The following is a 12,592-nucleotide window of genomic DNA, read 5'->3' on the forward strand; positions in this document are numbered from 1 at the left end:
AAGGATTACTCAAACATGTGTGAATGAAACAAAAAGCAAGTACTGGTATGTTTTTGAGGAGGCAACTACATTATAACATGGCTTAAAACTAGCAGGAGTCAATTTTGCACAATATACAGAAGAATTTTTAAGAGTACTCACTCAAAATTGTCTTTGTAAAATTGAGAAAAAGTCTAAATAAATTTTGTACTTATTTCCTAGACTAGCAGTTTATGACAAGCATTGTTTCAAGAAGGACAGTCAAATACAAATCAACATGCAAATCATGTCACATAAAGGGGGTGACAATTTGCTCAATCCATCTCAGGAGACAAAAGCTGAAAGGAAAGATTATTTCTCAGTAATAAGCAGTGTTGTTTCCGCAAAGGATTAGCCAAAGTGTCTCCAATGTGTTGAATTAGAATGAACAAAATGTTTTCAAACACAACGCTGCATCCGCTGTGACAGATTTAAATGTCAATTACTATAACAACAGGTACCATTCCACATGCAGCTAGTCTTCTCAGTACAAATTGACATTACACTACAGACACTGCATATTTTAGTCCCGTTGGGCAGAGCTGTGCTCACAGACAAGTCTGGTACTGCTTTTTGCAAGCTTTCAGCGTGGTTGAAGATGAGCAGAGATGACAGTGAGCAGTCATACCGCACCTGTCGACTCAACAAGGGACCAGAGGAGCAACAGCGGCCAGACAAAACACCTCACAGCCTCAATGGGGAAGTATAATGTCTATTGAGACTTGAGAGCCTTCCTGCGGTAAAGAAAGGACAGCACTCAAAAAAATATTGCATTATTTAAATCATAAAAAACTGCCAAAAATACACACCGTTGTTGATGTGATGATTGCCAGTACATTGCAAAATACACCTGAAAGCAGCTCGTTATTATTCCTTATCTTTATTTATCTGTGTTAAACATTTGTGGTAGCCTAGATGTCTTCAGGACAGGTGAGATTGTGAAAACAAACCCATGTGGTAAGAGTACTTTTGGAGTAGGGAAAAATAATATATGGATTGCGACGTCATAACTTTAAAAAAGAGCTTAATTTAAGACATTCATATAGCCTACACTTAAAGGCTATTTAGCCTAAAAAAAAAAAAAAAAAAAAAAAAAAGATTTTTTTTTTTTTTTTACTTACGTGAGATACTGTCAGATAACAATATAAGAATTATACCCCAAGTTCAATCAAAACTTCTAACTAGCTGTAAAGTGAAGACGGAACATCCGTTTCTTAAATGCAGGTGCGGGTATTTCTGCAGCGTGCGTGTGGACGCATGAGTGTGGGGGCAGTGTTGCCTTGACGACGGTAATGTGAAGGTATGATGGTGGCCAGGAGAAATTGCTGTGACCGTGGATGTATCCCACACGAACACATCCAAAAATACACTCAAAGGAAGCGCGGTGCGTAGAAATAGACTGCGACAGTTTGCTGCGTAAAGCCGCCAAAATGAACACACCTGGGTCGTGACAAACAAACCCCACACGACAGAGATGTGTCAGGGTAAAATAAGATCCGTGTCTACTGTCCCTGAATAAGGAAGGACGAAGGCAAAGAGGGAAAAAGACACTCACGCTTTTTTTCCGCAGATGCAGTCCGTGCTTGAGTAACCCCGGCAAATCCCGTATTTTATGTTTGAGTTGAGCCTGGTCCCTCGCGGTCCTGTTCCAGCGTAAACCCGCGAGCAAACCGTCCTCTGCGGGCTCCGAGTCCTCCATACCTCCTGCTTCTCCTACTGTCCGTCTGCAAGTTGTCTCTCTCCCTTGTCTTCTCCTTCTTCTTCTCCCGCTGATTCAACTACTGCCACTACCACTGAATGTTCCTCACAAGTCGCCATTACCCCCCGCCTCGCTCTCACTCTCAGCGACCTGCATCTGCAACCGAGTCGTGAAATGTGTTCCGCAGCAGCAAAGCGCGCCACGCCAGCTCCCTCCTGCTCCACCCTACGGCTCCCCTCTCGTGTGCCGTGGGTGTGCGCGTGTGCGGGTCACAGGTGCGCTACACACACGCTGGTTGCATCACTTCCACTTAGCCCCTATCCCCAAGTTACGTTCACATTTTACTTTATACTGTAGTCAACGGGCTCTTTATTGACAATAAAGAAAAGCGCAAGGACAGGCTCTCCGTTTGTCTACGTCATCGCAATACCTGGCTCACATTTCCATAGGTAAACAAAGAGCGTGTGTGGGGGTGGATAGTCTCTCTGCTGCCCTCAGGGTTTTATGTGATAAAGCGTTTTTTTGTCTTTTCAAATGAGGATTCTTAGTTCATCTAGAGTCAGTAGTTGATTTTTTATTATTTTTTTAAAGTTGCATCTTTTCATTTGTGGTTATTGAAATCCCTGTAACTATAGTCCCTCTTAGTCATGTAGATTAATTATGTGTCAAATATTAAACATAGACTAATTTAAAGAATGGGTTGAATTGAGCCTTGCATTTTGGATTAGAATGATGTTTGGGGTGGGGGGTACGGTGTTTACCAGGACTTACTTCCAGTGTAATAGTCCATTAACTATTTTCTGGCCAACAATAGGGATACAGTTCTTTGCAGTGGCAGTGTGCTCCAGAAAGAGTTTTACAGTCTCATAATAAAATTGGTTTTGCATTCAGATCTTGACAAGAATAAATCAACATCCAAAGAAACCTATTTGACAAGCCTGGGTGAAACATGAGATTAGAGAAAATGTTGAAGATTTGGTGCTCTTGGTGTTCAAGAGGAGTGTGGTGGTTGTGCAGATGTGAGCCTGCCTCCCTGATATAATGTTATCTTGGATAACTGGCCTTTCTGGGACTGAGATTATACCAATAGTGACACTTTGAGGAGCCAGTGCAGCAGATAAACTGTGCACTGCTGAACTGAGGACTTGAGTGTTTGTTTCAACACTTCCTGCTGTAACACTGAATTAATTTACTTATTTAAGTAGACTAAAAAATTAGGGAGATAAACAAATGGCATGTGGGTCTTTATGTGCAGAAAGTTGGTATAAGGCTATACTAATTCAAAGACCTTAGTCACACATAATGCAATGAGATTTGCTGACCAACTGTAAAATGTAGATTAGTATGGTGTACACACAGTCCACAGGGTCCTACAGACTGATGCAGATACATGTAGAAGATTTCATCTGGAAAAGTTAACTTCTCAACTTCTCAAAAGATGTTTTCCTCTACAACTATTGGCTTATATTGAAAGTGAAAATAATTTCATTCAAACCATTTCTTCTAAAATTCAAAATGAACCTGTAGACCGAATATAATTCATTAGTTTTGCCACACTCAAACCCAGTGTAGATTAGATAAGTGCCTTTTGCAGGAGAAATTAACACACGTATTGCTCCAAACAGAATTAGTAAGTAAGTAAGTAAGTCTTTATTTATATAGCTATTTCACAGACATTTTCTGTCCCCAAAGATGCTTTACATTCATTCAGCATTCATTCATACAGCATTATTCATTCACCCTGGTGATGATAAGCTACTATTGTAGCCACAGCTGCCCTGGGGCACACTGACAGAAGCGCGCATAATTAACTGATTATATTTTCTATTGGAATATTGCATTTTAATAACTAAATTTAGTTATAATTTAAATAGTTTTTACAAATTGTATATAATTACACAGCCCTATAAATAGGCTATGGCTATGTCTGTTTTTGTGTGTGTGTGTGTTTGTTTGTTTTTTGTAGATATACCATATCTATACAGGCGACAGTCATAAAAAAGTACAAATTTTGATATGCTTTAGGATGCATCTATTGTGCCTTTCCCCTGACAGCCACAATAAATGAAAGTGGGGGCTGGGAGATTGCTGAAGAAGCAAAAGTAGAGAGGAAGACTGTTTTTTCTTACGCTACTCTCACTGTGTGATGAAATATGCTCCTCTGCTGCTCCCAGAGGGACTGCACTGAGACCAGCCACTGAGCAACACTCCCGGGTCTGCATCTGCGCACACAGCAAAATCAAACAAACTTGAGCGCAATGTATTTGAATGAACCACACCAGCTCTGTGGAATACGTACCAATTTATTATGCAAGGAGGTTATATCTTTTTTGTAAATGCCTGGAGGAAACGCTGTAAAATTTTAAGTCAGTCTTTAAGTCAAATACATTAAGGTTTAGATGTAACCTACCTTCCTCCGTTTTCAGTGAGATCACTTCAATTTAATGTAGGCCTACTACAGAAATTAAACGTGACCGATTCATGGTCTGCTGGTCAAAAAGAACTTAGAGAAAACAGAGAATAGACTCGGTTTACATTATAATGATCGATGCCAATATTTTTTTTTAAATGTCTTAGATGTGCTTTGCAGCCTACGCCTATGATGTTGGTCTCTGCTTTTTTGCTGCCATCTAGTGGAAATTCAATTGAAATGCGATTCTATAAACGAGAAACACATGAATGTTTCTCATTGGCGGTGTCTTACATTTTGTGTCATCATGAATATAGGGTTATTATATGTCATTATTTCGGCATTTACATTTTTCCACTGGCCTACCGAAATCAAGATGGTGGCTTAGGGTAAAATCAATCAGTCTATCAAAAGTTGATTGAAAGCTGATCCATTAGGGAAAACCAGTTCACCAGTTTGTCTTTTATCATGGCAAAAGGAAAAATCCAGTGTCCACCAACATTCCGATCAGAACTGAAGAAGCAACTTGGATGAGCTACGAAACGTATTCGACCAAATAAACTTTTGTCCAATTGACACAGAATTTCTCCACTTGCCATAGATTCTATGAACGACTGAAGGATTTTACATACGCTTTTTATTAACGTTGTGTGTCTGTGTTTCTTTAAAGATCCACATTTTCTTTTCTTCTTGGCTATTATTCTGTCTTTAAAGTTATGCTGTCCGATGTTAGAAGATAAGCACCTTTTCTAGTGGAGGTAAGCAGGAACTTAAAAGCAACATTTTTTTAGGACCATGAACGGAATAAAATATTTTTAAATATAGACAGACTCTTTAGAATGAATTATTGACAAAGAACATTCCTGCTGTTTTGAAAAAAAAAAAAAAAAAAAAAAAAAAGGGCCAACTAAATTTTATTCTGTGGCATCATATCCACAGTGGTAATCCCCAATAATTTTAATAATATGACCAATTTATGAATGGGAACCCCATCACAAGTCTGGTAAAATTTAAATGAACTGCATTTCCCCTAAAATTACTCTGGTATGTTGAAAGGGAAAGAGGATGTGATGTGGTCACTTTGCATGTGGCTATGATGGGGATGCCATTGAGCACATTAGAGGGTTTCCATATTTACAAATAAAATGACCAACTTCTGAAATGCTGCAGAAGTGAGCAGTGACCATTTAAGGCTTTTAAAGAGAAAATGCAGGTTTATTAGGCCTTAAAAAATTGGAACTTTGCTCTCGTATCAGAACATTATTCTTTCTTGCTATTATTTTTTTCCCCTAACCAACCAACTCACGCATTTTCACCCAGTGAACAATTACAAAAAGCCACGGAAATTTGCTAACTGTTAACACTCACGCTTCTCTAACTTTTGGTCATTTTGATTTGTCACATATGGCACATCAGCGTCCCTAAACACACTAAAAATGAAATTTGACACAGAAGTAGATCATGACAAAACAAGTAAAAAATATTATTACACCAATGCTGTCCGCTCCACCAGGGTCAGTTTTATTGGATATAAATTTGCTAAGCATGACTCAGCATTTCTTTTGTAAACTTCACACTTTGACATCACATTATCTCTAGGGGTGGGACATCAATTTTACGTTCTCTGAGAAGTGAAGAGCCAAAAATTGCACAGAATTTTAAAATTCTAAGGAAAATTTAAATTTATACTAACTGTTCCTATTTGCACAAACAAACTCTGATTTTAGGGAAAAATTTTAAACAATTGTTAAACTCTGTGCCCTACAGCTACTTAATGTGTAAAAAATGAATTTGGTGCGTTAACGCCCCCAACAGATTGAAATCAAATTTAATATGGGGGAGAAACTTTAGTCTTTCAAACATTTATGAAATTTTGCACAAAATTCAGTTTTGGCATCCTGATCCAAAAGGTCAGTGACATCTATGTCATATTTTTACGGCGGTGCCACAGCGATGACATTAGCTCTCCATGCTTTACAGGAGTTAGGATTAGGGTAAGGACTAGGGTTGGGGTTGGGGCAAGTTATGGTTGGGGTTTATGGTTATTAGGTTTAGTGCGGGGCGTGTCGTTTGCGGGGCACAGCGTATGTGAGGGATGAACAATGCTACTTGCAGCTATATTTATTACTGTTTCTTAGCTTTCAGCAGATATGGAGAGCTACAAGTAGCGGCGTCATTATTGTTTGAGATTGAGAACATATACAAAAACGTATTCAACTGGGTGGTTTATACTAAAAAGAAACTGCAGGCATCAGTTGTAGGAAGCATCATTTGTGAAGACAGTTTTAAATAACCACACTCAACTTCCCATTCTTTCATCAGTCCTAAAATAGCAAGTATCTAGTATCTAGTGTAGAGTCTCTACTTGACACAATTGGGAAATTCTCTTAAGTTTCAAAACAGAATCTTGAGAAAATTTTGTAGATATAAACTCATTATTAGACATGGCTAAAAATGCCTATTTTCTTTCACGCCTATGTGCTGTTGCCAGAATTGCAGTCAACTTAAGTGATAATAAACATGACAAATCCAAGGTTGAATCCACTTTGTGAAAATCTTTGAAAATAATTTTTTATTGTTCTGTTGTTTTTTCTGTGATTATAAATACAATGAAGTACAATTACACAGCTAGAATTAAGTAAAGAGGATGCAGTGTGGCCACTTTGCATGTGGCTATGATGGGGATGCCACTGAGGACATCAGAGGGATTCCATATTTACAAATACAATAACCAACATCCGAAAAGCTCCAGAAGTGAGTTTTAAATATTATCTTACAATAAAACTACATACAAAACACAGGTTTATTCAGTTTTAGATAGACTGATAGACAAATACTTTATTGATCTTGAAGAAAATTAATTGTCTGGTGATGGAGCTGTGGAGGGGGTGCTGGGGGTTATCCATGATGGACAGAAGCTGGTTTAGGGCCCTGTTCTCAGTCACAGATATGATTGAGTCAACTCTGCCCCCACTACAGAGCCTGCCTTTCTAGCTTATCCAACAGCACGGTATCCTTCTTCCTTCCGCCCCAGTAGACCACTGCACTGAAGGACACTTCAGGAGGACACTGGAGACAGCTGTCTTCTGGCAGATGTTAAAGGACTTCAGCCTTCTGAGAAAATATGGCCTGCTCTGTCCCTTTCTGTAAAGCAGGTCTGTATTCTCAGACCAATCTAGTCTGTGGTGGAGTTATAGGCTCAAATACTTATAACTCGCTACAAATTCCATTGTACCCCTCAATGGTCACAAGGTTGCAACTGTGGCCTGCTCCTCCTAAAGTCCACCACCATCTCTTTGGTCTTTGCAGTGTTCAGTAGAAGGTGGTTAGCCCTGCACCAAACTACAAAGTCCTCAGTGAGCTGCCTGTACTCCCCTGTGTCATTATTCTGATACACCTCACAATGGCTGTGTCATCAGAGTACTTCTGCATTTGACACAGAGACACTGAGTTGTATCTTAAGTCTGACATGTACAGGGTAAACAAAAATGATGACAGTACAGTCCCCTCTGAAGCTCCGGTGTTGCAGTCAGAGGTGCTGTGCTGTCCCCCAGCTGTACATACTAATATGTTACGTAAGCTTATACATTAAGAAGAGTACACTTTAGGTTCAAGTAACATCCCTTTATTTACATAATATTGTTGGTTTCAATGGATATAAATGTGTACATCATATTGCAGACTCCTGTTCACAGTTGTTTTGTACAGAATATATATCAGTTATTCTAACGTGTTTGGACTTATTCTGTATTTTGATTTTGGTGCTAAAATAATAGATTTGGTAATTAGATTATGATTATTTTTAGCTATCAACAGATATGGAGAGCTACAATTTGCAGCATGGTTATTGTAATCTACTCATGTAAATTGATTATCAGAATGAAAAAAAGCAATGTAAATGACCAAGCAACAGGAACAAGCCTCCCCAGTTGAAATGTTTGACTGAATATAGATTAGGGAGTCTGTATGATTTTATATAAAGATGCTAATTCTAATCTAAATCTCATCTTTGTGTGTGGGCGGCATTTCCATGATTAGCATTTTCTTATCCTAGTCTGCATCAAGACTCACTATAAGATGTGCATTGGCTATTGGGAAATTCCTCCAGTGGAGAGTATAAAATGACATGAAACTGCATGAACACTGCCCCTCTGGACTTCAGACTACTTAGTGTGTGATCTGCCAAAGACTATGGCCCCTGAAATGAGTCAGTATATCCACTCCCTATGTTCTGTGGTTGTTTCCTCTTTCTCTCATTCATTAGAAACACTCTCATTGACAGATGCTGCTCTGGTCTCGATGCTGCTGATGGTGGCTGCTCTAATGGACCCTGCTGTTGCAGCGCCTGTTGACCTCCCCACTGAAGCCCCCTCAGGAGAAGGGGGTGAGGGGGCCACAGACCTCCTGAGCGACAGCCCGGTGTGGAGGGCACTGCTCGATGCCACTCATCGACACAAACAAGAGGTAAGCATATTCAACTGTACTTGAATGTGCCAGTGAATCCGCACCCTCACCACCATGATCTTTTATAGAATTAAACTGAATTAGACATTAAGCTCTTTTTTTTCAGTTTGACAAAGAATTCAAAGGCTCAATCGAATATCTACATTTGGACAACTTCAACATTGTCTCTTTTCCAGAGGACTGTCGTAACACATCGATAAACATGGTTGGTTTAACTTTCCCTAACTCAGTGAATTAGATTTATTTCAATATTCCATTAATTCATTTGTTCTCTCTTCAGGAGGGATGCCTGAAGAGGCTTGTCCGTGGTCTGATTGTTTATCAAGTTCTTCTCAAACATGTGGAGAGAGAGTACCCAGAGAGTGAAGGCCTGCCGAACATTAAGTATTTTTGCAACCTCTTGATCAGTGCAGCACGTCAGAAGGTTCCTCACTTTGTAAACACAACACATTAATCGCATAAGGTCCAGTTATAATGTTTTAACACAAGTCATTTCTACCCCACAGATGAGAAAACCTGATGCAGTCAAAACCCTGAGCAAAAATCAAGAGGACAGTCTCCTGAAAGAAGTGGCTCACTCTGATACTTTCCATAGAAAAATGTTTGCGCACAATATTCTAAGAAAGCTGCACGAGTTTCTCAGAGACACCCAAGTCAACATCAAACGCAGAGAGAGGAGGCCTGGATATAGCATTTTAATATGACCCTCAAAATGAGATGCAGAGTATCCTTGTTATGAAATTTATATTTTTACATCAAGAAGGTCAAAATGATCTGTAATAGTTTTAATTTAACAATATTTATTTAATATTTGTGTTTAATCCATACTTTGTAATACAGCTTTATACGCATATTTATTATTTAATTAAATAAAAAGGAAAAAAGGAAAAAGGAAAAAAAAATTGCATTTAATTAACAATTTATTATTTATTATGGAGTGAGAGAAGGGGGGCAGGTAAATATTCTTTTGACAAAATCTTATTAGACACAAATCACAATATTAAATTGTTAAGCTAAATTAAAGTACCCACAATGTTGTATGGCAAGTCAGATGGAAGCTGAATATAACTACAGGTCATAAATCTACATGAACATTTGTGGATTTCAAATTTAGTTTCTAATGTTTCTTTGAGTATAAACGTCTTTGATTCTCTCTAGCCCTCCATATTTGAACAGCAAATTGCTTAAGGTTCACGATTACAATTTTGATGTCTTAACAAAACAACTTAGACTAAAGATCCTATATCATCAATATTAACAAATAAGAATGAATGGAATGACGTCTTCCAAAAAGAAACAGTCCAAACACATTGATCACAGTCTGTATCCTTCGTCCAGAGTGTGTTGTACAGATGTATCTTGCTTCTGTCTTATCACACTGAAGGGTTATGAAACTCCACATGGTCACTATCACAATTACAAAGTGGAACATAAGAAGTGTTCTGGTGTAGCGATGATCTTCAACCCCAAAGTAAACTAGGAAATAAAACCATTGAAAGTGGGTTGTTTATTAAAAAAATTATCCAGATAATATTGAACAAATATGGACAGTAACTTAATAATGACTAAAACTCTAAACAAATGAACTGTGTTTTTAATATAAACTGAGAATTTACCTCAGCACTGTGTGTTCAGGCATTCCAGGATCTGCTCCTCTCTTAAATCCTGAAATACAACAAATTCAAAACTATGATTCAAATGCAACTTTCACATACATTACGACATTTCACAAGAAACACAAGGGATGATGCAATTATACACACACACACACACACACACACACACAAAAAAACGCCCAGACAAAAACCTAATTTCCCTTTTTGCTTGGGGGGTCAGCTTCAGAGAAAGGATCAGTATGATGAAATTGATTCTTGGGAACATGACAAAGCAAAATGCACCCTTCTGCATCACACAAAATATCATGACCTGGGCAAATTATGTGTCCAGGAAGGCCCAGGACTACAAGGCTGCAAAAGGATGAATTGCACCCTCATTTAAGTTTGTTCAACTAACATGATAATTCAACTAATGTTATAGTTCAGTTCAGTCCAAAGTGCAATCATTCAAACAGAGAAAATTAAAACATTAAATTTTAAATCAAATCCAAACTGAACCCTAGAAGGTACTAGCTCCCTGTGGAGTAGATCTCTTACAGTCAGCAAAAAGCAGATTAACATAAAATAATACATTTTTCATCTTGATCTTGTCATAAACTGTTATATTTTTAGTTATGGCAATTTTAGCCTCTTTTCCACTGGCATGGTTTGCTTGAGGCTACCTTGGAGCAGGCCAGTTGGGGAGTGTTTCCATTACAAGTGGCCCAGCTCGCTTTGAGCATGCCACAGGTCTAGCCAAGCAAACCCATGACATAGGCTTGCACCACCATGCCTGCTGTGTTGACTTTTATTTTGGTCTGAAAGGAAAACAGTCATCACAGTATCCATAGGGACTTACAGCTGAAATATTCTAACAGAAGTGGATTTTATCTTTCTGTCACTTTGTATTTTACATTAACAGACCCCAGAATGACGAAGATATTAACTTTTAAATACTTTAGAATCGCTTCTGGCTTTTCAAATGCTGTCGTACACCTGCGACGCGACTCGCAAATATCAAACTTTGTAAACGGATTTTCCTGTCTCCCCTCACACCTCGGACTGACAGAAGAGCAAATAACTCAGAACTCACAATAAAGTTTACACACTTTGACCTGATCTGTGGTGAAAATTACTTTAAGATAATCAAGATCATTCATCAATCGTGTGTCTGTGTTGTACAACACCCGGGTCCTTTTCTGTCTGATCAGTAGCAGATAGACGAAGAAAGAGGGAGGGAGGCTCCTGAGCGACAAGACCTCTCGCTTCATCAGAACATTTCGGGTCCAATCAGCTGTCAGTCAGCCGTCACTGCATTTGTTTGCTAGCACTGCATTGCCCATCATACGTTTGAGCTTTGAAGGGCATGAGGTCGGAAGAAGATGGATGCAGTTGCTTTTATTGTTATTTATCTATTTATTTAGTTTGCTTTTTCAGCCACCTTGCTCATTTTACACACCTATTGTTGAGCCAATATGCTCTGCAAAACGAAGCTAGTACGAATGCAACAGCTGTTTCCTGTTTATCGATGAACGCCACTGTATAAAGGTCGACATGTAATCCAGAGCATCAACAAGGGATTTCCAGTGCATAATGCAACCAACAAGAGTCAAACCCAATTCATCACAAACAGAGACATTAAAACGTCATCGTATGTTTATGATAGCTTTAGCTTCGTCTCACAACACGACAAACGTGAAATTACGTATGAACCGCCTTTTAGTGAATCAGTGAGATCGGCCATACAATTACGAGTATACGAGTATATTTCAGATACCAATTTTGACTTTATTTGTTAAGAGAAAATGAGTTATGTTTGGGTGACGTCAGTGTCTCATGGAGCAGGCACTGTTCCTGGACCACAGACTCATACCCTGGATCCGGAGCCGTGCCAGGAGCACGGATACGCAATTCAACTGGGGGTATAGACCCGCTCCGAGGCGGCCCAAAGCGAACCGTGCCAGTGGAAAAAAAGGTGGACTCAGGATAGATGTAACCCAATTCTTACTGGCTAATAACCATCTAGCTAGGTGCAACTTGCAGATCAGTCCGTAAGTAATACAGTAATACAGTAATACAAACCCAGGTAGAGCACAGTAGGGATGAAACCCCATCGGATGACAAACTGGCCGCATTGGAACAACTGCTGCAGCCGCTGTTTAGTTTCTTTACTCAGTTTAGCCATGTGTACTTTTTGGAGACTCTCAGCGCCGCAGCAAGGACAGGGAGGAGGAAGTGACGAACAGGAAACGAGGACTGAATTCTAACGCATGGCGCCATCTATCGGTCAAGTCTCAGTCTGTATAGGTAATGCCCAGTCTCAGTCCTCTATAGGTAGACTGTAGAAAAACAGTCATACAGTCCATGATCTATAATCAGAATCTTTACTCTTATTCAAGATCTTAT

General features: G+C 39.1%; 3 protein-coding genes across 3 annotated transcripts in view; 1 reads left to right on the forward strand and 2 right to left on the reverse strand.

Annotated features, from left to right (window-relative positions):
• The window catches only part of rapgef5a (Rap guanine nucleotide exchange factor (GEF) 5a), a 37,248-nt gene extending 35,361 nt beyond the window's left edge, over positions 1–1,887 (reverse strand). The window contains exon 1 of the mRNA XM_020932536.2: positions 1,574–1,887. Coding sequence (XP_020788195.1) covers positions 1,574–1,717 — 144 coding nt within the window. The 5' untranslated portion in view covers positions 1,718–1,887. The remainder of the gene's footprint in view (positions 1–1,573) is intronic.
• Positions 1,888–8,202: 6,315 nt separating this feature from the next.
• On the forward strand, positions 8,203–9,901 carry LOC110167338 (interleukin-6-like). Its single transcript, XM_020932674.2, has 5 exons — positions 8,203–8,334; positions 8,410–8,591; positions 8,698–8,796; positions 8,872–9,015; positions 9,098–9,901. The coding sequence occupies exons 1-5, from the start codon at positions 8,319–8,321 to the stop codon at positions 9,293–9,295; spliced, it is 639 nt and encodes a 212-aa protein (XP_020788333.2). The 5' UTR covers positions 8,203–8,318; the 3' UTR covers positions 9,296–9,901.
• tomm7 (translocase of outer mitochondrial membrane 7 homolog (yeast)) lies at positions 9,494–12,430 on the reverse strand. Its single transcript, XM_055157077.1, has 3 exons — positions 12,269–12,430; positions 10,208–10,256; positions 9,494–10,067 (listed from the first exon to the last, which is right to left on the reverse strand). Exons 1-3 carry the CDS (start codon positions 12,369–12,371, stop codon positions 10,052–10,054), a joined length of 168 nt encoding a protein of 55 aa, XP_055013052.1. The 5' UTR covers positions 12,372–12,430; the 3' UTR covers positions 9,494–10,051.
• Positions 12,431–12,592: the final 162 nt, after the last annotated feature.

The sequence above is a fragment of the Boleophthalmus pectinirostris genome, unplaced genomic scaffold, assembly GCF_026225935.1.
Source record: "Boleophthalmus pectinirostris isolate CB_2022bp ecotype Guang Dong unplaced genomic scaffold, ASM2622593v1 HiC_scaffold_21, whole genome shotgun sequence".
NCBI classification, from domain to species: domain Eukaryota; kingdom Metazoa; phylum Chordata; class Actinopteri; order Gobiiformes; family Gobiidae; genus Boleophthalmus; species Boleophthalmus pectinirostris.

Bases quoted from the DNA above. Each gene is read 5' to 3' on its own strand.
- LOC110167338 (XM_020932674.2), top strand. The intron at 8,592-8,697 runs GTAAGCATATTC...CTTTTTTTTCAG, and splicing joins CTCATCGACACAAACAAGAG to TTTGACAAAGAATTCAAAGG. The intron at 8,797-8,871 runs GTTGGTTTAACT...TTCTCTCTTCAG, and splicing joins GTAACACATCGATAAACATG to GAGGGATGCCTGAAGAGGCT.
- tomm7 (XM_055157077.1), bottom strand. From the start codon at position 12,371: ATGGCTAAACTGAGTAAAGAAACTAAACAGCGGCTGCAGCAGTTGTTC. The intron at 10,257-12,268 runs GTTTGTATTACT...GTTGTATTTCAG, and splicing joins CCCTACTGTGCTCTACCTGG to GATTTAAGAGAGGAGCAGAT.